Source organism: Pangasianodon hypophthalmus, chromosome 17 (assembly GCF_027358585.1).
Source record: "Pangasianodon hypophthalmus isolate fPanHyp1 chromosome 17, fPanHyp1.pri, whole genome shotgun sequence".
Taxonomy (NCBI): domain Eukaryota; kingdom Metazoa; phylum Chordata; class Actinopteri; order Siluriformes; family Pangasiidae; genus Pangasianodon; species Pangasianodon hypophthalmus.
This window is the reverse complement of record NC_069726.1, coordinates 1615310-1638098: the sequence shown is the minus strand read 5'-3', so window position 1 is coordinate 1638098 and position 22789 is coordinate 1615310. Positions and strand designations below refer to the sequence as shown.

The 22789-nt window shown below is 40.8% G+C and overlaps 3 protein-coding genes across 48 annotated transcripts in view; all 3 read left to right on the top strand.

The window, feature by feature from the left end:
* The window catches only part of LOC113524154 (protocadherin gamma-A10), a 101031-nt gene extending 78538 nt beyond the window's left edge, over positions 1–22493 (top strand). Inside the window, exons 2-3 of the mRNA XM_034312629.2 lie at positions 20209–20267; positions 22421–22493. The gene's annotated coding sequence lies outside the window, so the exon portion shown is untranslated. The remainder of the gene's footprint in view (positions 1–20208; positions 20268–22420) is intronic.
* LOC113524163 (protocadherin alpha-C2-like) overlaps positions 1–22789 on the top strand; it is a 230910-nt gene that overhangs the window by 203900 nt on the left and 4221 nt on the right. For 24 of the 46 annotated variants that reach the window (XM_053241337.1, XM_053241320.1, XM_053241308.1 and 21 more), the window contains exons 2-4: positions 20209–20267; positions 20820–20873; positions 22421–22533. In XM_053241337.1, coding sequence (XP_053097312.1) covers positions 20209–20267; positions 20820–20873; positions 22421–22533 — 226 coding nt within the window. The other 22 variants (XM_053241331.1, XM_053241343.1, XM_053241341.1 and 19 more) reach the window with 6 other exon arrangements.
* On the top strand, positions 8330–10917 carry LOC128320869 (protocadherin gamma-C5-like). Its single transcript, XM_053241223.1, has one exon. The coding sequence runs from the start codon at positions 8330–8332 to the stop codon at positions 10847–10849; it is 2520 nt and encodes an 839-aa protein (XP_053097198.1). The 3' UTR covers positions 10850–10917.

Sequence of the window (22789 nt, the reverse complement as noted above, 5' to 3'; positions counted from 1 at the left end):
GTCGTGTGTGTGTTTTTGAGATGTAGTTGAGCTGGAAATTTTGCTGAAACCTGTCAACCCTGGATAATGATATTACCTCGAACACAGTTGAAGATACGTCTCAAGCCTGCTCAAAACAAGCTGCTAGACTGTACGATGGATGACTGTATGCTGTCGACTCACAACTGCCTATTACAGGGCTACTCTAAAAATTCATACCCTGCAGCATGAGTCAGCTGTGACAAAACTTCGTTTTGTTTGACGCTATGTCGTTATTAATCTTGGCCTGCAACAGAAAAATCTATGGTCACGAGCCTTCTTTACACCTCTGAGGAAGAAAGTAAATGAAATATCATTAATGTAGAAGTTTGTGTTCAGGGCTAGAACGCCTTAAGATTAGCAGTTAATCTCTCAACAGTAGTATTTAATTTTCTACTGGACTAGCAGTATTAGAAAAAAGCAAGGCAATAGTAGTGTTTAAAAAAAGAAATACAGTAAAGTTGTACAGTAGGATACACTAGACAGGATAAAGTGCCCATGTGATACAGTATAAAATAAAACAAAATAAAATAAAAACTATTTTTTACACTCTATATTCACAGTATACACAAGAAGACAAGACATACCAACAATTAATTTTAAGACAGTCTCCATTTGACATTAAGAGGTTTATAGCATATGTATATTTCATGTTTATTTAGAGGAAGCTGTATACTTATTAGATTTGAAAGTTTTGGTTTTTACAGAAATTTTTCCTTTTAAACAGGCTATTATATTTTCAATATATATCTTCAAAATAACATTGCCTCATTAATTAACTAAATAACTTTATACGTGTCTCATTTAAAGCATTTGTCTGGAACAATGCACCACACAGTGCTGTTTTCAGTCTGTCTAGCATGCATGTCCCTTTAAGGCGCTGCTCAGGCTTGTAAGCAATTGGAGCGCTGTCCGCCAATAGGGTGCTGAAACACACAAAGAGATCCAGTCTCTCCCCCAAGCCTCAGTGCCATATTCCACAAGCAAAGCGCAGACTGACAGGACAGCGTTCACAATGAGGGTAGCTTTAGAGCCAGCGTTTTGGGATGCTGGTTATGGATTAGGACGAACATTTTAACTTGCGATGGTTTTGGAAGCAGAATATTTATCAGCATCACACTCATGGAGATGGGAGCCATAACATGGAAATCGCGCTTTTCGTGGCAAGTGCTGTGGATTTTCTGTCTCGTTTGGAGTACAATAGAGGCGCAGATTCGCTACTCCATTCCCGAGGAATTGAAAATAGGGTCTGTGGTTGGAAACATCGCAAAAGATCTGGACCTTGGACTTTCTGAAATACACGATCGTAAATTACAGATAGCGAGCGAATCTGGTAAGCAGTATTTCGGTATTGATTTGGGGAAGGGGGAGCTAATAATTACAGACAGAGTCGACAGGGAGCAGATATGTGCTACAGTCGCGAGGTGTACATTAACGCTAGAAGCAATTATAGAAAACCCTTTACAAATGTATCGTGTGGAAATCGACATACAAGATGTGAATGACAACTCGCCGTTTTTTCTTAATAATCAAATCGTTGTTAATGTGGAGGAAGCTAGAACGCCAGGAGCAAGATTCCGTTTGGAAACGGCAAAAGACCCGGATATAGGCTCAAATTCTCTACAGGCATACACACTAAGTAAAAATGAATATTTCGTTCTGAGTGTGAAAAATAAGAATGGCACGAAAATCCCTGAATTAGTTTTAGAAAAGGCTCTGGACAGGGAGAAGCAGTCCACGCACAACCTCGTGCTGACCGCAGTGGATGGTGGGACTCCAGCAAGGTCTGGAACAACCGCAATTATTGTACGGGTACAAGACTATAACGATAATTCTCCTGTCTTTGAAAAAGCATCCTACAAGGTGAAACTACCCGAAAACACCGCAAGGGGAACCGTAATTCTGACAGTTAAAGCCAAAGATGCAGATGAAGGTGTAAATAGCGAGCTAATTTATTCATTTGAACCGAGCACGCCAGAGAGCATTCAGAATTTATTCTCTATTGATCCAGAAAACGGTGCCATCACGGTTAAAGATTATTTAGATTATGAATTAGTCAGTTCCTTCATTTTTGAGGTGATCGCCTCAGATAAAGGGGCTTCGCCTTTAGAGGGTCTCTGCAGTGTAGAAATTGAAATACTGGATGTAAATGACAACGTGCCTGAGATTATTCTGAAATCTCTTCCTAAACCAGTTAGAGAAGACGCAGCCCCTGGTACAGTAGTAGCTCTAATCGGAGCAAAGGACAGTGATTCCGGAGAAAACGGCAAAGTCAGACTGAGCATACAGCCGGGTTTACCATTTACACTAAAACCGTCTATTTCCAACTATTACGCATTAATCACCGATTCAACTTTAGATCAGGAAACGTTCCCTAAATACACGGTGGAGATTATGGCGGAAGATTCTGGAGCTCCACCGCTTCGGTCTACAACTCAGATATCTGTTGAAGTATTAGATGTAAATGATAACCCCCCGGTCTTTTTACAGTCCTCATATGTGATTTACGCAAAAGAAAATGTTCGTGCTGGAAATGTGTTATGCACTGTATCAGCTTCTGATCCAGATCAGGGAGAAAATTCCAAAATTTCTTATTCAATTACAGAGTCGCGTATTCAGGACATTTCGGTCTCCTCTTATTTTTATATTAATTCAGATAACGGAAGCATTTTTAGCATGCATTCTTTTGACTATGAAAGAACGAAGGTATTTCAGCTCCAAGTCCAAGCGAAAGATCACGGCTCTCCGTCTCTGAGCAGCAACGCCACGGTTCATGTTTTTATCGTGGACCAGAACGACAACGCCCCCGCTGTCATTTACCCCTCCGCACTCATGGGCTCTGTGTCTCATCAGAGGATGCCCCGCTCCGCTAAAGCAGGACACCTCGTTACTAAAGTCACAGCAGTGGACGCTGACTCGGGCCATAACGCCTGGATTTCCTATCGGCTAGCGGAGGCCACGGACGCGTCTCTCTTCACTGTCACTTTACACACAGGAGAGGTGAGGACTAAGCGCTCTGTTGCAGAGCAGGATGACTCCTCTCAGAGACTGCTCATAGAGATAAAGGACAACGGAGAACCGGTGCAGTCCACCACAGTCACTGTGGATATACTGATAGAGGACGGCTTTCATGAACCAGTCTCAGACTTTAGACACAAAAACACAGAACCTGATAAGAAAAGTAGCAAAATCACATTATATCTCATCATTTCTCTCGCCTCCGTCTCACTGCTGTGTTTGGTGACATTTTTGGTCTTATTGGTAAAATGTGCTCGAAGCAGTAGAGGCAGCTCGAGTTGCTGTATCAGACGGAGCGATTGTGAATATAAAAACCCCAACAGAAACCTGCAGATCCAGCTCAACACTGACGGACCCATTAAATATGTGGAGGTGCTGGGAGGAGACATGATGTCTCAGAGTCAGTCCTTCGGCTCCTATCTCTCTCCAATGTCCGAATTCAGTGATTTCACCCTCGTTAAGCCCAGCAGCACCACAGACTTTACAAACACTCTGAGCGTGCTCGATGCCTCACTACCGGACAGCACGTGGACGTTTGAGAGTCAGCAGGTGAGGAAAGATGGGCAGTGAGTTTATTTATTTTGAATAATTTTCAATTTTTATACGATATAACATTGTCCTATGGCTGGTTATGTGTCGATACGGAGAGAGAGAGAGAGAGAGAGAGAGAGAGAGTTTTAAAACACCTTTATTATTACCGAGAAAACGTCAGTTCACTAGCATAAAAAATATTCTTTTCATTCTATTCCATCGGCAAAACATTTGAAAGCATTCACTGTAGTGTATTACAATCGTTCCCAAACTTGATTTACTGTTTCCTACTTAAATAAATCGCTGAGCCAAAAGAAAACTTATCAAACTGCCCTTCATTTTTTTCCTTTGTAATACTTAAAGCCAAAAATAAAAACAAGCATGGTAAACATTAAAACATTAAACATTAAACATTAAGCATGGTAAACATTAAAACATTAAACATTAAACATTAAGCATGGTAAACATTAAAACATTAAACATTAAACATTAAGCATGGTAAACACTAAGCACCAAAAGCACTTCAAGTATTTCAAACAGAGGTCTCAGTCTTTCACAATAAAATAAAACAATGAAAAATAGTTTCTCTTTGATTACAAAAAAAAATTATCTTGTACAGAAGGATTTTAAAACAAGATAAAAGCATTAACTGCCATAATATAGTGCAAAATTCTCCATTGCAGATCTCCAACAAACAGTGGCTTGTATAAAATATCACACACTGGTTTAAAATTTGAATTTTCACATACATGACTCCTCCAAGGAGTGTTAATACATTGTATCAGACGTTCTTTATTTAAAACCTTGACGCATATTTTATACAATGATTTGCCTCCAGTTGATGTTAGACTTCTATTAGTTAACTCATTTGAAATTGCTAATGGACAATCAACTTCTGTATCTGGCAAATCTGGAGAGATATTTAGTCCTGGAAAATTATCTTCATCATCCAGACTGGAGTGTGCACTTGAGCACTTGTGGAAAATACTCCTTTCATCTTCAGTTAAAAGAGTTCGACATCTTTCCAATAAAATGTCCAAATGTCCTTAAAGACTGGGTGCCTAGTCTCTGGTTTACTGCAAGTCTATTATATAATGCCCACTCAGCCACGTCAAAGAGATCCTTTATTGTGAATATGTGCACATTTATTAATTTTTGTTCAATCTATGGTGATGTTTCACAAGACAAATCCAAACACATTACATTGATCAGAGGCTCCTTCAAAAACCAATACTCAGATTCACAATTTGTAGACCTTGAGACTTTAACCATGCTTCAGTCTTTTCGAACAATCTCATAAAAACTGGAAAGTATTTTAAATTTTACCATCTTACCGTCTGTCCAAAAAAAATTCGTCCCCAAACCTAATCCCCCAACCACACTTCCGAGAAGACAAGCTATTTTTGTCCATGATAAAATCTGATACAATTTCTTAACAAATTGCAATCTAAAAGCAGCTCTTTGGCTTGCAAGATGCACTAACCCTTGACCCCCTTCCTCTAGTGGCAAATAAAGCACAATCTTTGGAATCCAATGTAGTTTTTCCTAAAAAAAAAAAAAAAAAAAATCAATAATTATTGTTTGAACTTTTTCAAGACCTACTGAGGGCTCTAAAACTGTTAAACAAAGCCACAAAACAGATGCAACTAAATTATTGATAATAAACATTCTCCTCCGTAGGACATCTTTGGCAAAAGCCATTTCCACTTTCCTAGTCGTCCTTGTAATCAAAGAGAAACTATTTTTCGGCACACAGTATAGCAACTGGCCTCCAGTTCTTGATCTCTGTCAGATCACCTTGCTATGGAAGTAAAGTTAGGACTGCCCTTCTCAACTCAGTGACAGCTTTCCTCCCTCCAGACTGTTATTTAAAAATTCAAGCAAGTCCTCTCCCAAAAAATCTCAATAGGCCTTATAGAAATCAACAAGAAGCCCATCAATTCCTGGTGCTTTGTCATTTTTTAAGCTTTGTAAAAAAAAATTTATGAAGCTCTTCCAAAGACAAAGGTGTCATCAGAGCTTCAAACTCAGCTTCAGGCGCATTTTGGGAGCTCTTCATAAAATTGCCGTGCCAATAACTGATCCTCTCTGTATTCAAGAGCACATGGTTCTTCATAGAGAGAAACTGTTGTCTCCCTTCAACTAATTTTAAATAATGAATAATGAAATAATAATGAACTTTGAAAGCATTGAAAGCATGTTGATTACAGTATGCAGTTTTCCTGCATCCCACTACTATGCAATGACCTCCATCTTATCCAGAAAAAAAGAAAATATCTCCAAAGGTTAAAATCCTTAACTAAGGCACAATTAAAATGCTAATATGCACTTTTGTGTTTTATAGAGTTTGTATAAATACTTATAATCACCATAGAGTGATCAGAGAATCCTACTGGATATATTTGACATGACTTATAGCATTGAAGTTGATGTTTAAAAACATAAAACCTATCAAGCCTTGCTAATGCAATATGATCATCTCTAACATGTGCCCAAGTATATTGTCTTGTATTGTTAGGTACATTTCTCCAAACATCACAAAACTCATTTGTCTCAATAAGTTGTAATAGATTTCACCTTGAAGCTGTATGAGGTTCTATGTAATTGCTATTTAAATCACTAGCTGTGCAATTAAAATGATCCTCCTCACGTTGTTGAATGTTGTTCGCCAATGTATTAAGAAAGACCAGAAGGATTAACTGGGGCATAAACATTTATCAGTTCTAAAGTTAAATTTTCATATTTTGCTGTAACTCTTAATAACCTCCCTTCGATTACCTGTATATACCTGACTTTAAGAAAAAGGCAGAAATTTTTTAGAAAACAAAATTCCTACTAAATTCCTATCTTCTTCAATCTGTAAACATCAGGGTTAGATAGACAATTTCCCTTTTCTGTTTCATAAGAAATCTTGCTGAATCAATAAATAAAGAACGATCAGTAAAGACATCAGTAAGCTCCACATTCCTTTTTCCTTTGGTAGTGAATAAGAAGCTTCTCATTTGTTCTAAACTATATCCCCGGAAATCTTTCTTCCGAAAACTACTCACAGTTTATGAGTCGGTGACTTTCACTTTCTGAACCTGATAACTCATCTGCACTAAGTTCTTCCTCCTCTACTCCTGAACTCTTTAGTATATTTACATTCTGATTTTTTTTCCCTTTGGTTTTACACCATCTCCCTCCTATTAGATTTCCTCTTAGTTGCTGGCATTTTAAAAACCATCTCATCCTCCCTGAAAAGATCCTCATCTGTATCATCTACATCTATACCAACATTATGTTTTTCACATTTTTTTCTTCAATTTTATTCAACACATCCTTCTTCATTCCTTCCTTCTCTTTCTCTGTCCTTGCCTCAACATGATTAGTCACTGTTTCCCCTTCATCAGCTTTTTCTCCACTACTTTCATGACTTTTAATCTCCTGTTTCTTTCTTTCAGCATTATTACTTTGAATTTGTGCTTCTTTATCAGGACAAGAATGCATCAAGTGCCCTTCTTTACCACACCCAAAACATTTCATACTTTCTGTAGTCGCAAAAAGCACAATCAAAATTGTCAGTCTTAACCTTGAGAGCAATATTCAAATTCTCTACGTCATTCCACAAAATCATGTGTGCTTGTCTCCTAAATGCAACCACATGTTTCAGCAATGGAGATTTGCAACCTAAAAGTATTTTCTTGATGACAGAAACAATTTGGCCATATCATGAAAGCTCATGTTCTATGGTTTCATTCCTTACTAAAGCCAGCACATTCAAAAGCATAACTTTCTTAGCTGAGCTGACAAGGGGGACCACTTTTATATAACTATTGTTCATTTAAATACCTTTCTCAACAACAGCATTCACTTTTTCAATCTTATGTAAGAACAAAACAATAGCGCTGTTCATTCTTGACACAGATTTTATGCCATTGTGTCCACTTTTGACAAAATCAAAAAAGATAGAAAAAGATGACAAACAGTTAAAGTTGAGAAAGAAAACAATCACAGCCACTCTCCACAGCATGCTCCACTCACCTGCTCAGCAGACACCCACACATGCACACAGCGAGAGAGAGAGAGAGAGAGAGAGAGAGAGAGAGAGGGAGAGAGAGAGCAAGAGACAGATGTTCATTTAAGCACCACAAGCATGAACCTTGACTTTTCTTTGGAAACGGCCTCTTTCTGCTTCCAGCTGTAATTTGTGTGTTATTTTGCTCATGTTTTTGGTATGTTTATTAGAAAAGTTCATGTTTATTTTTATTTAGGTTATTTATTTCCTTCTTGTGTCAAACAGGAGAAATATTGTACTGAAATTATATTCAAGAAAGAGCTGCTCTTCTTGATTATTGAGAACAGCTCAGTTTACATCACTTCTTCTTCATCTTTTCTTCTTCTTCTTACTTCTATCCGTCCCAGTTCCATGTAATTAAAAATTCCTGGTATACAACATACTATTTCAGTCTAAACTAGACTAGAACGCGCTGTGGCTTTAAGAGGCACCGTGTTGTCCATTGGAGAGTACCAGCTGAGCTTTGTGCCAATGGTGTGCAAGACTGTACAAAGGGATCCACTCCCTCCCCCATCCACAGCAGCAGCACAATGATAAGGCTGCAGAGAAAGAGCATGCTGTCTTTGTATGTTATAATGCTGTTCACGACATAGTGGACGCTTCAACGTGTCAGGATTTATGTCATCAAAATGAGGATTAACATGGGGTTCATCTATGGATTTAGAAGATCTATTTTCTAATGGAAAGGAAGAGCATTTTGAGGAGATGATACATAAAATCAAAGAAGGGTGGAAAAGGACAGCGTTAGGGCTGCTTGGGGTGTCGGTTTTCTCTCTGTTGTGGAATATAACCGAAGCTCAGACGCGCTATACCATACCAGAGGAGTTAAAGGAAGGCTTTGTCGTCGGAAATCTCGCCAAGGACCTTGGTTTTGACGTCTCAGATATCGCCCATCGTAAGTTACGAATAGCTTCTGAGTCTAGCGGACAGTATTTTCGTGTCGATTCAGAAAAGGGCGACCTGGTCGTGAATGATAGGATTGATCGGGAAGGCATTTGCGCACAAAGCGGCAGCTGCCTTTTACAGCTGCAGGTTGTTATTGAGAATCCTTTACAGCTGCACCGAGTTGAAATAGAAGTACAAGATATAAACGACAACTCGCCGAATTTTCACACAAAAGATGGCGTGTTAAAAATACCAGAATCTATCGCTCCAGGAGCTCGGTTTCCTCTCGAAAGTGCCGAGGATCTTGATGTCGGTAGTAACAGCCTGAACTCTTACTCTCTGAGCAAAAACGATTTTTTCCGTCTAAATGTCAAAACACTTAAAGATGGAAGGAAAGTGCCAGAGCTGATTGTGGACAAACCTCTAGACAGAGAGAAACAGTCTATTCACAAGCTCATTTTAACAGCCTTAGATGGTGGGAATCCGGTGAAATCCGGCACTGCTTTAGTGCAGATTGTAGTACAAGACATTAATGATAATGAACCGAAATTTGAAGTGACGGGGTATAAAGCACAAGTGCATGAAAGCGCTGTGGTTGGTTCGAGTGTAATAAGTTTAAAAGCCACAGATTTAGACGAAGGTTCAAATAGTGAAGTTCAGTATTATTTTGGAGCTCATACCACCGATCCAGTGAAGCGAGCTTTCAGTGTGAACCCAGATACAGGAGAGATCACAGTGCTTGGAAATTTAGATTACGAGATCACAAAGTCATATACATTTGATGTATGTGCAAAGGATAAAGGAAACCCAGCACTTGAGGGCCATTCGTCGGTTCAAATAGACATAGTGGATGAAAACGATAATCCTCCCGAAATTATTCTCACGTCTTTGCCTAGTCCTGTGCCAGAAAATGCGACAGTCGGAACTGTAGTAGCGCTGATTAATGTCAGAGACTTGGACTCCGGTGATAATGGCAAAGTCGAGCTAAATATCTCTCCGGATTTTCCTTTTAAACTTAAACCATCTTTTGATAATCATTACTCTCTGGTAACTGACTCGCTGTTAGACCGTGAAGTTAAAGCGGAATATAATGTGGAAATTATTGCTCGTGATTCTGGTGTGCCATCTTTGAAAACTACAAAATTTGTTAATGTCAAAGTACTCGATGTAAATGATAACCCACCGATTTTTTCTCAGCAGTCTTACAGTGTGTATGTTAAAGAAAATAAACCAGCAGGCAACGCGTTGTTTTCCCTGGCTGCTTTTGATATAGACACAGATAAAAACGCTTTAATCACATATTCTATACTGGACTCGAAAATGAATCACATTCCAGCATCGTCATATTTTTATATAAATGCTGAGAATGGCACCCTCTACACAATGAGCTCCTTTGACTATGAAAAGATGAAAATGTTGAGCGTTATAGTCCAAGCGAAAGATCACGGCTCTCCGTCTCTGAGCAGCAACGCCACGGTTCATGTTTTTATCGTGGACCAGAACGACAACGCCCCCGCTGTCATTTACCCCTCCGCACTCATGGGCTCTGTGTCTCATCAGAGGATGCCCCGCTCCGCTAAAGCAGGACACCTCGTTACTAAAGTCACAGCAGTGGACGCTGACTCGGGCCATAACGCCTGGATTTCCTATCGGCTAGCGGAGGCCACGGACGCGTCTCTCTTCACTGTCACTTTACACACAGGAGAGGTGAGGACTAAGCGCTCTGTTGCAGAGCAGGATGACTCCTCTCAGAGACTGCTCATAGAGATAAAGGACAACGGAGAACCGGTGCAGTCCACCACAGTCACTGTGGATATACTGATAGAGGACGGCTTTCATGAACCAGTCTCAGACTTTAGACACAAAAACACAGAACCTGATAAGAAAAGTAGCAAAATCACGTTATATCTCATCATTTCTCTCGCCTCCGTCTCACTGCTGTGTTTGGTGACATTTTTGGTCTTATTGGTAAAATGTGCTCGAAGCAGTAGAGGCAGCTCGAGCTGCTGTATCAGACGGAGCGATTGTGAATATAAAAACCCCAACAGAAACCTGCAGATCCAGCTCAACACTGACGGACCCATTAAATATGTGGAGGTGCTGGGAGGAGACATGATGTCTCAGAGTCAGTCCTTCGGCTCCTATCTCTCTCCAATGTCCGAATTCAGTGATTTCACCCTCGTTAAGCCCAGCAGCACCACAGACTTTACAAACACTCTGAGCGTGCTCGATGCGTCACTTCCGGACAGCACGTGGACGTTTGAGAGTCAGCAGGTGAGGAAAGATGCGGTTTGCCTTAACGGTATTTCAGATAGGCTACAGTGTAATGTAGGCTGTTAATTGTTTTGAGTACTGTTTTATTTAGTTAAATTCGAGTACTTGCTTGTGGTGTAACAGCTGTATGTGTGTGACAAAGAGAAAGAGAGAGAGAGAGAGAGAGAGAGAGAGATGCAGTTTCAGTATGCAGTTTCTCAAATTCCACACTTTCCAACACTTTCTTGTTTTTTTCCTTTATCATTCTGCATTTTTGGATATACATTAAAATGCACGATATAATGTAGGCTATAAAAATTATCCGCTTTTTATGGCGCTCGTGCCACGTAGATATTGTAAAGATTACATGATCGTCATTGTCTTTATTCCAAAACGTGACTGACTGTACAACAGCAAATCACTGTGGGTTGTGATATTTTGGATTGTGCTCTGCACTCTTAAAAAAGATGGTTCTATGGTTTTATGTATATTTCTTATGTATTCGCTTCCTACTTGCTAGAGATCCACATTTAACCTTCTCTTTAAGACTGTAAAGGAAGGTTTATTGGTCCCACGTTATTCACAGTTTAATAACAAAACTCCGAATGATCTGTAACGTTTGTCATTACCGGACAGCACGTGGGCGTTTGAGAGTCAGCAGGTGAGGGAAAAAAACGCACAGATATTATATAGTATTGTCCTACCTTAAGGCTGATTATGTGTCGATACGGAGAGAGAGAGAGAATGAGAGAGAGAGAGAGAGAGAGAGAGAGCGCGTGTCAGTTGTTTTCAGCACCACAAAAGTGAACAGCGACCTTCCTACGACCTCATGAAAGCGAACCTTCTGCAGCTATTTGTGTGCTGTTTTGCTCATAAACTGCTTACTCTGTATTTATTATATGTTTATATTTATTTGATTTATTGATTTCCTTCTTGTGGCGAACAGGAAAAATATTATACTGAAACTATATTCAAAATTTTGTCATTCAAGAAAAAGCCATCCTTCTTGAATCTTGAGAACAGCTCAGCCTGCATCCCATAGTTCAATTAATTTATTTGGTACTTTGTAATAAAGGCCTGTGTGTGTTCAGTGGAGAAATTGGCTAATTATAAATGGAAGGCTTTGTATAGCATAAAAACTAAGCAAGATGGGAAGAGGGTAATGTGGTTGTATTTTATAATTTTATACAAATAATTTAACCTCACCCCTACCCTTAATCTTTAACTTACTATCTTTCCATGCCAATTGTGCCCTGCACACTGGGACAAATTTGAGAGGAAATATTGACTGGAAAAATATAATTACGATTTTTATTGTAAATTTGATTGATTTTAATGACATGAGAGCATGTGCATATGTGTGTGTGTGTGTGTGTGTCTTTAAGAGGCAGCCATTTTGTTATTGGACGTCAGAGCTCCAATAATCTGCAGGACTGTACAAAGAGATCCACTCCCTCCCCCATCGCAGGGAATCGCACAATGCGCAGAGCCAGTACAGACCATGATGCTCTCCTCCTCTTACTAATAAAAATGGATTACAATAAACGAAGGGAACGAAATCGAGAAGTTAAGCTACATTTTTCGGGGATTTTACATTTTCCATCGATGTGGTGATTCGTCTAGATTTTCTACCACAATGACAAAGAGGACGTGGTTTGGGGGCTGGAGGTGCCTTTTATTCTGGTTGTTTCTCTTTCTTCTTTTGTGGAATAACGCACAAGGCCAGACTCGCTATTCAGTCCCCGAGGAATTGAACGTGGGCTCCGTTGTCGGAAATATCGCTAAAGATCTAGGCTTGAAAATATCCGAGCTTTATGATCGTAAATTGCGAATAGCCTCCGAATCAGGTAAGCAGTATTTCAGTGTGAATTTAGGAAAAGGGGAGATGGTGGTTGATGAAAGGATCGACAGAGAGAGCCTTTGTGGACAGAACGCAAACTGTCTGCTGCCAGTTCAAGTCATAATCGAGGATCCTCTCCAGCTTTACAGAATAGATGTTGAAATACAGGATATAAATGACAATTATCCTCATTTTCAGTCAACCGAGCGCGCGCTAAAAATCGCAGAGTCCACCGTGCCTGGAATGCGCTTCCCTCTGGAAAGTGCACAAGACCCAGATGTAGGGTCTAATTCCTTAAAATCGTACACACTGAGCAAAGACGAATGCTTCAGTTTGAAAGTCAAGGATCTTGGTGATGGCCGTAAAGTGCCCGAGCTGGTTTTGGAGAAATCCCTTGACCGTGAGAAGAAGGCTTTTCATCAGCTGATGCTCACTGCACTGGATGGTGGAAATCCGGTCAAATCAGGCACTTCTCGGATAAATATCACAGTCCTTGATATTAATGACAACAATCCCGTATTTAACACGGCGGTATATAAAGTAAGCGTTACTGAAAACTCCAGTCTGGGGACGTCAGTGTTAAAAGTTGATGCTACAGATTTGGACGAGGGCACGAATGGTGAAATACAGTATTCGTTTGGAGAGCACACACCCGACGCAGTGCGCGCATTGTTCCACATTGATCCAAAAACGGGAGAAATCATTTTAAACGGGCAGCTGGATTTCGAAAGCACTCCGACGTACAATATCGAAGTCATTGCTAAAGATAAAGGGATCCCTGAAATGGAGGGCCACTGCAATGTTCATATAGACGTTTTAGACGTGAATGACAACCCTCCTCAAATCGTGCTCACGTCCAAACCGAGCCCAGTGCGCGAGGACGCACCGAGCGGCACCGTTGTAGCGTTAATAAGCGCTCGCGACCCTGACTCTGGCGTTAATGGAAAAGTCATTTTACACACTCAACCCGAGATTCCTTTTATACTGAAATCGACTTTCTCCAATGATTATTCTTTAGTGACAAACGGAATTTTAGATCGGGAAATATTCCCGGAGTATATCGTAGAAATCACCGCGTTTGATTCAGGTTCTCCTTCGCTGAGTAGCAAAAAAACTATTTCCGTTCAAATCCTTGATGTTAATGATAATCCACCAAACTTTTCTGATAACTCGTATAAGGCGTATGTCAAAGAGAACAACAACCCAGGGTCGATTGTTTGTTCTGTCTCAGCTTTGGACCTTGATGTCGGAGAAAATGCCAAAATATCTTATTCTATAATTGACTCCAAAGCACAGGACATGCCACTGTCGTCTTATTTCTACATTAACTCAGACAATGGGAGCATTTTTAGCATGCACTCATTTGACTATGAGAAAATGAAAGTGTTTCAGCTCCAAGTCCAAGCGAAAGATCACGGCTCTCCGTCTCTGAGCAGCAACGCCACGGTTCATGTTTTTATCGTGGACCAGAACGACAACGCCCCCGCTGTCATTTACCCCTCCGCACTCATGGGCTCTGTGTCTCATCAGAGGATGCCCCGCTCCGCTAAAGCAGGACACCTCGTTACTAAAGTCACAGCAGTGGACGCTGACTCGGGCCATAACGCCTGGATTTCCTATCGGCTAGCGGAGGCCACGGACGCGTCTCTCTTCACTGTCACTTTACACACAGGAGAGGTGAGGACTAAGCGCTCTGTTGCAGAGCAGGATGACTCCTCTCAGAGACTGCTCATAGAGATAAAGGACAACGGAGAACCGGTGCAGTCCACCACAGTCACTGTGGATATACTGATAGAGGACGGCTTTCATGAACCAGTCTCAGACTTTAGACACAAAAACACAGAACCTGATAAGAAAAGTAGCAAAATCACATTATATCTCATCATTTCTCTCGCCTCCGTCTCACTGCTGTGTTTGGTGACATTTTTGGTCTTATTGGTAAAATGTGCTCGAAGCAGTAGAGGCAGCTCGAGTTGCTGTATCAGACGGAGCGATTGTGAATATAAAAACCCCAACAGAAACCTGCAGATCCAGCTCAACACTGACGGACCCATTAAATATGTGGAGGTGCTGGGAGGAGACATGATGTCTCAGAGTCAGTCCTTCGGCTCCTATCTCTCTCCAATGTCCGAATTCAGTGATTTCACCCTCGTTAAGCCCAGCAGCACCACAGACTTTACAAACACTCTGAGCGTGCTCGATGCGTCACTTCCGGACAGCACGTGGACGTTTGAGAGTCAGCAGGTGAGGAAAGATGCGGTTTGCCTTAACGGTATTTCAGATAGGCTACAGTGTAATGTAGGCTGTTAATTGTTTCGAGTACTGTTTTATTTAGTTAAATCCGAGTACTTGCTTGTGGTGTAACAGCTGTATGTGTGTGACAAAGAGAGAGAGAGAGAGAGAGAGAGAGAGAGAGATGCAGTTTCAGTACCACAGATGAACAGCTCCTTTCGTTTTGACTTTCTTTAAATCAGCAAAAAAATGTCTGATGTTGATCACTTACTTTTATGTTACCAGAATTGTGTTGATGCACCATATTTTATTAACATAGGAATGATATAGGAGTTAGAATGAAGCAAATTCAACGCTTCACTTTTTTTATTCAAGGCGTAATCTTATGTACACAAATAAATGCATGCTGACGTGAATCAGAGATGATCAGTAGTGAGGTGACACTCTGGGAATGCAAAATATGTCTTACTTGACCTTATGGCGTGTGTCAGCCGCTCACACACACTCTGTGTCCCTGTCCGTGTGTGTGTGTGTGTGTGTGTGTGCGCGCGCGCGCGTGAATGAGCGGGGACTGGCAGATGTTCCTGTGTAGTACCCTTCTTTGTGCCGGATTGTAAACAAAAGTAACTTTCCTCCAATAGGAAATCGAGTTCTTTGTATAGCAACACAACCCCCACCTGCTAGTCACTCTGAAGAACTGAAGTATCACTTTCACAAACAGAAAGTTGGCCACGATGAGCTTTTAGCGCAGTCAGATTTTGTTTACAGTGTAGAATAACTAAATGCATAACTCTTTATTTATTTACCGTAATAATGGCTTGTACAATCAGGACATTTAAATTAACTGTGTATTTATAGAGGTAAAGGATTGGAGTGGTGATGGATTGCAGAGTGAGGCACAGAAGGACATCAGTGCGTGTTGGGATTTGGATAGCTCTGCATCTGATTCTCGACATCGAGGCTTCAGAGCTGCTTTATTCTGTGGCTGAAGAGTCGAAACCAGGGACTGTTGTAGGACACATGTCTAAGGATTTGATCATGGACCTTCAGGCTATAATGCACAGGGAGCTGCGCGTCATCTCGGAATCTAACGTTAAATATTTTGATGTAGATCCTGCAAGTGGAGCTTTAGTCCTCAGACAGGAAGTGGACAGAGAGTGCATATGTGGATCAAGTTCATCATGTCACATCCGCGCTCAGATTTTCCTCCAGAAACCGTTAGAAGTGCATCACGTTACAGTCGAAGTCGTGGACGTGAACGACAACGCGCCGGTTTTCCAAACTAAAAACGTCTCTCTGGAGATTTCCGAAGCCGCAGCACCCGGAACTGGTTTCCGTTTAGAGAGCGCGCGAGACGCCGACGTGGGGCTCAATTCCCTGCGCTCTTACCTCCTCAGTTCAAATGATTATTTTATTTTACGAGTAGAAACAAAAAGTGACGGCACTAAACTTCCAGTTTTGGTGTTAAACAAACCGCTGGACAGAGAAAAACACAGCGCGTTCCGTCTGAACCTGACTGCAGTGGACGGCGGAAAGCCGGAAAAAAGCGGAACCACTCTTCTTTTTGTGAACATCCTTGACATCAATGACAACGCGCCAGAGTTTGATAAGCCACTGAAAAGGGTCACTCTTTTAGAAAACTCTCCAGCTGGGACGTTAGTAACATCACTCACAGCTTTCGACGCTGATCATGGTCTGAATGGAGAAATCCACTATTCCTTTGATAAATACACTTCTAGTCATGTTCTACAAATTTTCTCTGTAGATCCTGACAGTGGAGAGATCAGAGTGACAGGTGTAGTAGATCATGAGCAAGCACATATGTATGACTTCACAGTTCAGGCCAGAGATAGAGGCAGTCCTGCCATGGAGGGTTCCTGTAACATTAAAGTGGAGATTATTGATGTTAATGACAACACTCCGGTTATTAGCATTAATTCTGTCTCACACGTACTGAGTGAAGATGTCACCTCAGGCACTGTAATCGCCATCCTCAGTATAAAGGATGCAGATGCTGGGAAAAATGGCGAAGTAAGTGTTCAGATCCCATCTGGGTTGCCTTTTAAGATTGTTTCTTCATATGAAGGCCATTACACCCTAATGACTGATGGGCTTTTGGACAGGGAAACCGTGGCTGAATATACCATCACAGTGACAGCAAGTGATTCCGGTTCCCCACCCCATTCCTCGCAGGAATCCTTTGTGGTTCGTCTTTCAGATGTTAACGACAATGCACCGGTCTTTTCACAGCCCTCCTACTCTGTGGATATTCCTGAGAACAATGCTCCAAATGCTCCGATTCTAGCCGTGTCTGCAATCGACCCAGATGTGGGTGAGAACTCCACTCTGTCTTACTTCATTGTGGACAGTGATATCCATGGATCCGTCGTGTCTTCATATGTGTACATAAACCCAGAGAAAGGGCAGATTTATACAAGGCGAGCTCTTGATTATGAACAGATAAACATGTTTCAGATTGTAGTGCAGGTTCGTGATCAGGGTTCCCCGGCTCGGAGATCTAATGTCACAGTGCATGTGTTTATCCTTGATCAGAATGACCACATTCCAAAGCTTCTATACCCTCCACTTCCTCCTGATGGCACACTGCAGTTTTTTGTGCCCATCTCAGCTGACCCTGGACACCTGGTTAATCGGATCTCATGCGTGGATGGAGACAGCGGCCACAATGCCTGGCTGTTCTACAGTCTGACTGGTCCAGATGCAGCACTGTTTCACATTGGTGCCCATACAGGAGAGCTGAGAGTAGCCGGAAAACTAGTGCAGGAGGAACATAAGAGCGTATTCAGCATCACTGTGTTAGTACAGGACAATGGAAAACCAGTACTCTCTAGCACCCTTGCTGTTAATATCACTCTGGCTGAGAAAACAACAGACACTTCCTCTGAACGCAGGAGCTTACCAAACAGAAAAACGAATCACTCAGCAGATTTAGCACTCTACCTCATAATTTCTTTATCCTGCATCATGTCAGTCTCTCTCCTCACTATTATATTTATCGCACTGCGATGGTTGAACCATCATGGTCATCTGACTTCCATCATGCACAGACTGGGATTTAAGCGCCAACGAAAGGATCTCCACCTGCAGATTAACTCCAATGGCCCAATTAGGTATCTAGAGGTTGTGGGGGCGTCGCAGAACCCTCATAAGCCTATGTACACACCCTGCTTCTCAACCATCTCTAGCCAGAGTGACTTTGTGTTTGTTCGGACGCCACATGGTGCCATAAGCACAAGCCTGTCACGGAAACTGTTCGGTAGCTCACTCGTGAAGGTGAGGATTCTGTAGATACACCATCCAAACATCAGGAAAATGAAATGTGAAGCATGGCGGAGAATGTAAATGAGGAGTTACTCTAGAAACTGTTGCTTTATTTGGTTTGTGAGAGCATCGTCAGGGGGTATGAATATTCAATTAGGCCTCAGGGGAGATAGCACCACAAGACTTCCTAGTGTTAGACTCTGATTTCTCACATGTTGCCACAGCAGGGAAGATTCATGTGTAAACAGAAAAAAAATGTATGTAGGGATTATTACCTCCACAAGGTTTCAGGTTCGATGACTACAATCATGATATTCCTATTAGCCACTGATTTGTTTTGTTTTGTTTTGCTTTTTGAAAAGAGTGATGTCATTCTGGTTCATGTTGTGTTTAGATCATTCAACCAACCTTGATGACCAATCTATATGGAAAAAGCTTTGCTGCAGGTGAATGTATAGGTAGATTTCAGCAAACCAGATTTAAGGAAGTTTTGAGCACCAATTTAAGCCAGTTTTAGCCTGAATGATCTCATTGGTCATTTTAAATTTTTCTTTGATTGTAAAGTCAAAGTCATAGTCATTTGCTTAGTCATAGTTATTTGTCATTTGCACAGGTGAAACAAGGAAAACTGCACACTGAAATTTTTGTGGTAGCTCCACTAACAACTACTGGACATATATTAACATATAACATCTAACAAATAAAATATACAAATCCACATGCAAATACAAAATATACACAGGGAAAAAATATTCAATATTCATGAATATGCAAAATACACAAGAGATACACATAATATACATAAATGTGGGTGGGTAGCGTACATAGTGTGCAATGTGCAAAGTAGTGTTAAAAAAGATAGCTGTGCAAATTATGCTGTCACTGACTGGTTAGTGACCATGTATGAGATTATCCCAATAATAATAACAACAATAATAACAGACTGTCTGATTCTCCATGTCTGATTATAAACAGATGTCTGAAGATCCTCTAATGGCAAAACTGCAAAGTAAAATAAATTACTATGTCCTGCTTTCATCCTCAGTTGGGGTAATGAACAGAAAAGGGACTCACATAAACACAAACTTTCTTCAAAGCTTGATGTTTTTTCTGTTCATTAGCATTTTTCTTTCTTTCTTTGTATTTGTAGCTGGCCTGTGAGTCTGTCATCCTCCTATTAGTGGATTTTAGATAGGGATGGTAGCAGTACACAGTCAGATTTTTTCAGAAATTTTCACACTGCTAGACCATTGTTGTCGGCCATCTTTGGTCTCAATGGCACTAAACTGGCCACCAAGAATGGCAGCATGTTGCATTATTGATTTACCAACCTCAACTCACGACAAAAGAAATCTTTTACGCTGTGTGATTTTTGTCTACAACAGCAGATATGGATGATCATCTTCCAGGCAGTAGGGCTATTTTGTGTTTAGGTTCGGTCAGCTGTGTGTATGTTTTTGTGTGTATGTGTGGGGGTGGAGGGGAGCAGGGGGTTGATTGTCAACTGACCCATTTCCTGTAATCTTGTCCAATGTTTAGACGATCAGTGAGGTATTACACATGCTATACTTGATCCTCTTCAAATGAGGATGAGCATATTATGGTTAAAAACAGCAAATATCCTAATAATAGCTGCAACATTATACAATTAACTATCACAGTACTTCTAAATGTAGTCATAAAAGCAATTTTTTCATGGGAAGTCCATGCAGTTTGGTCTGCCATCATTCTAACAGGCACAGAGTAACTCTTATACTGTTCCAAATGGCACGTTGTGTGTTCCTATATCGTACACGCACTCATGTGTTTCAGAGACATGATCGGTATTTCAATTATTCACACATTCAATCCTGTATTCTGTATTGGACTGGCTGCCTCATCTCGCTAGGCGTCATCTCTATCCATTTCCTGTCCTGCACTCTACTTGTGGGTCTCTGACTAACTGTATTGTGGCTTCATTAATTCAATTTCCTGTTTCAGAAAGCTCAGTCCTTTATAACATCACAGAAGAGACACTGTGAGGGAACTAGGCGCCAGTATTTCTAACTCTAAAAGCAAATGTAAACCCAAGTGTTTCTCTTTTTTTCTACAGCAAAAGCCACCGAACAATGACTGGCGCTTACCTCCAAACCAGAGGCCTGGACCTAGTGGGTAAGTAGATTAGTGACTTTATCAGTACTTTATATAGTATAAGAGGTTAAAGAGTGATCACAGGATGGCTACCGATTTTGATTAGGTTGGTGAAACATCTAAATATAACGTCAAAAATTTGCCTAGTAAATATTTCAAGCAGATGATTCTTTAGAAAATCTAAAGAGCTCTGGGATCACATTATACCTAGCTCAGAACTCAAAATGGCAGTGAATGACAATTAGAGGTCAAGATTTTTTAAGGCACCCCTAGAAAAAAGGTTCCTCAGCTGTTCCTTGGATGGTGAATGGTTCCATCAATCTAAAGTAGTTTGATTTGGAATATTTTTGAATGGTTCTTAATAGAGTTTCTCCAAACCAAAGAAAGAAACCTTTTTTCTAAGTCTGTGCCAGTTGACCGTTACATTGACGTTAATCCTTGTATCTTATATCAATTTTAAGTCGCTTTAGAAAACTCATTTCCTAACATAAACGGCTGTAGATATTGGTCTCATGCTAATTGGCATGTGGCTAAATGAGTGACAGGCGCATTGCTACTATCCCTGTGTTCCAGCCAGCACAGGTTCCACACCCTGCAGCAGAGGTGGACTCCATACGAGAAGTCCAGGTAGAGTGCAGGAGGTGGAAGAGGACAGTAGTGTGTGCTGCAGCTCGGCTTCACGTGGGGAGCCGTGTAGTTTTGTCAAGTTCTTTTAGAGCTGCTCAGTGTGTCTTCCAGCTCCGAACTACACGCTGTCCAATCATCCTGTCATTGAGGGTCTGTGCATACCAAAGGCGTGACCTATCGCTTCATTATCACAGACCTCAGGACTTTTGGACGTGTGTGTATTGCTGGAGACTGTGTGTTGCATCTTGCTCTGTAGGTTTAATGTGGCACTGTGTGTAGTGTTGCCTAGTTAAGTGCCATTTCTTTTGTCTTTTTGGAATGGGTTTGCTTTGGCTTCCTAAGAAGAATTGTGTGTAGTCTGTCTTCGTAGCATAGCAAATATTTCTGTTGTCCTGTTCTTGATTTCAATTTTGTGTGTTTATGTGGGTAAAGACACAGCAGTAAAGACACATCATCAGATTAACTGTAAAATTGTGTTAAACATTAAGTAAGGAATAAAACAGTTTAGGACGTGCTGTTATAGGAAAATAATCAACTAATTTGTTTGTTGATTATTTTTCTACACTATAACAACACATCCTGAAGCTTTTTATTCCTCTTATACCACAGCAGTTTGGAAATAATTACAATATTTTGATTTATTAATGAATGACATGTTGTACTTTTTATCCATTCATAATTAAATTTAATATTGTGGAACATCAACCAGAGAAGTTATTTGCTACGAGATCACTTAAAGCAGCTATAGGTGCTATAAACCATTATTCCCTCACCAGCCTCTCTTTTTTTCCTCTAATGAAAAACAAAAACGCAGTTTGTCGTGTTACCGAAAAACCACAAAGCATAAAATTCTCTGTGCTGAAGTTGTCAGAAAAGTTACAGCCTTACTTCTGACTGTTACACATCGCTGACACTGGAGACTCCTTCCGTAAATGATAAATTTACAGGAAACTGCATCATATCAATGATTATGGACATTTTTTGACTGTACAAGTCTTTGTGAATGAGTTGTTACTATAAAAATGATAATGTATTAGAACCTGTGCATTAATATAAAGCTGTGATTTGAATTTTAGCTGCCACTATTGTCAGAGCTGCTGTTGTAGTAAATTAATCAACAGTACTGTGGTATAAAGAGACAGGTTCAAAGATGTGCATATTAAAATCATAAGGTTCAGTGTTAAGATTTGAATCTTGAAAAAAAGCTGATTGTTGATCCCAAACTGAACATATACACTACATAAGCAAGAACAGAAAATCAGTGTGTGTTTCCATGTGTGTGTGTGTGTGTGTGTGTGTGTGTGCGTGCACTGACCTGTTTGCCTGTTTGATTACATTACGGCTGCCTTTGCTCACTTCAACTGCAGCCTCCATTACCCGTGTGCTGCTTTTGGTTCTAGCACAAAATGGCCGCCTCAGCTCATCAGCCCGGCGTGTTCATGCCAAGGACAGGCGAGCATGTGTGTGTGTGTGTGTGTGTGTGTGTGTGTGTGTATCTTTGTGTGAGTGTAAGCGTGAGACACTAAACACCCCTGTGTGTTGTTCAGAGCTGGAGTTCGTCCTGAAGAGGCTGGTGCCGGTGCAGTAGTGGGAACAGGACCGTGGCCGAACCCCCCCACTGAGGCGGAACAGCTCCAGGCTCTGATGGCTGCTGCGAACGGTGAGCTTCAGTCCATTCTCTTCTGTTTTTTAATCCCTCCATCACTTTGCTAGTCCATTTAATTCTCTTAAGAGAGATGTGAGAGATTAGAGACTTAATTAAAATTTTATTATAGCAAGTACTGTAGAGGGAATGTGAAGCAAATACAATAAATTCATTATGCGGCTGTTTATTTTGCACCACGGACCAAATCAAATATTTTACAAATGTAACTTTGTCCTATAAATAATTATGTGATGCCACCATGTATGGTCTA

Excerpts from the sequence above, each read along its gene's own strand:
- LOC128320869 (XM_053241223.1), top strand. The coding sequence starts at position 8,330 with ATGATACATAAAATCAAAGAAGGGTGGAAAAGGACAGCGTTAGGGCTG.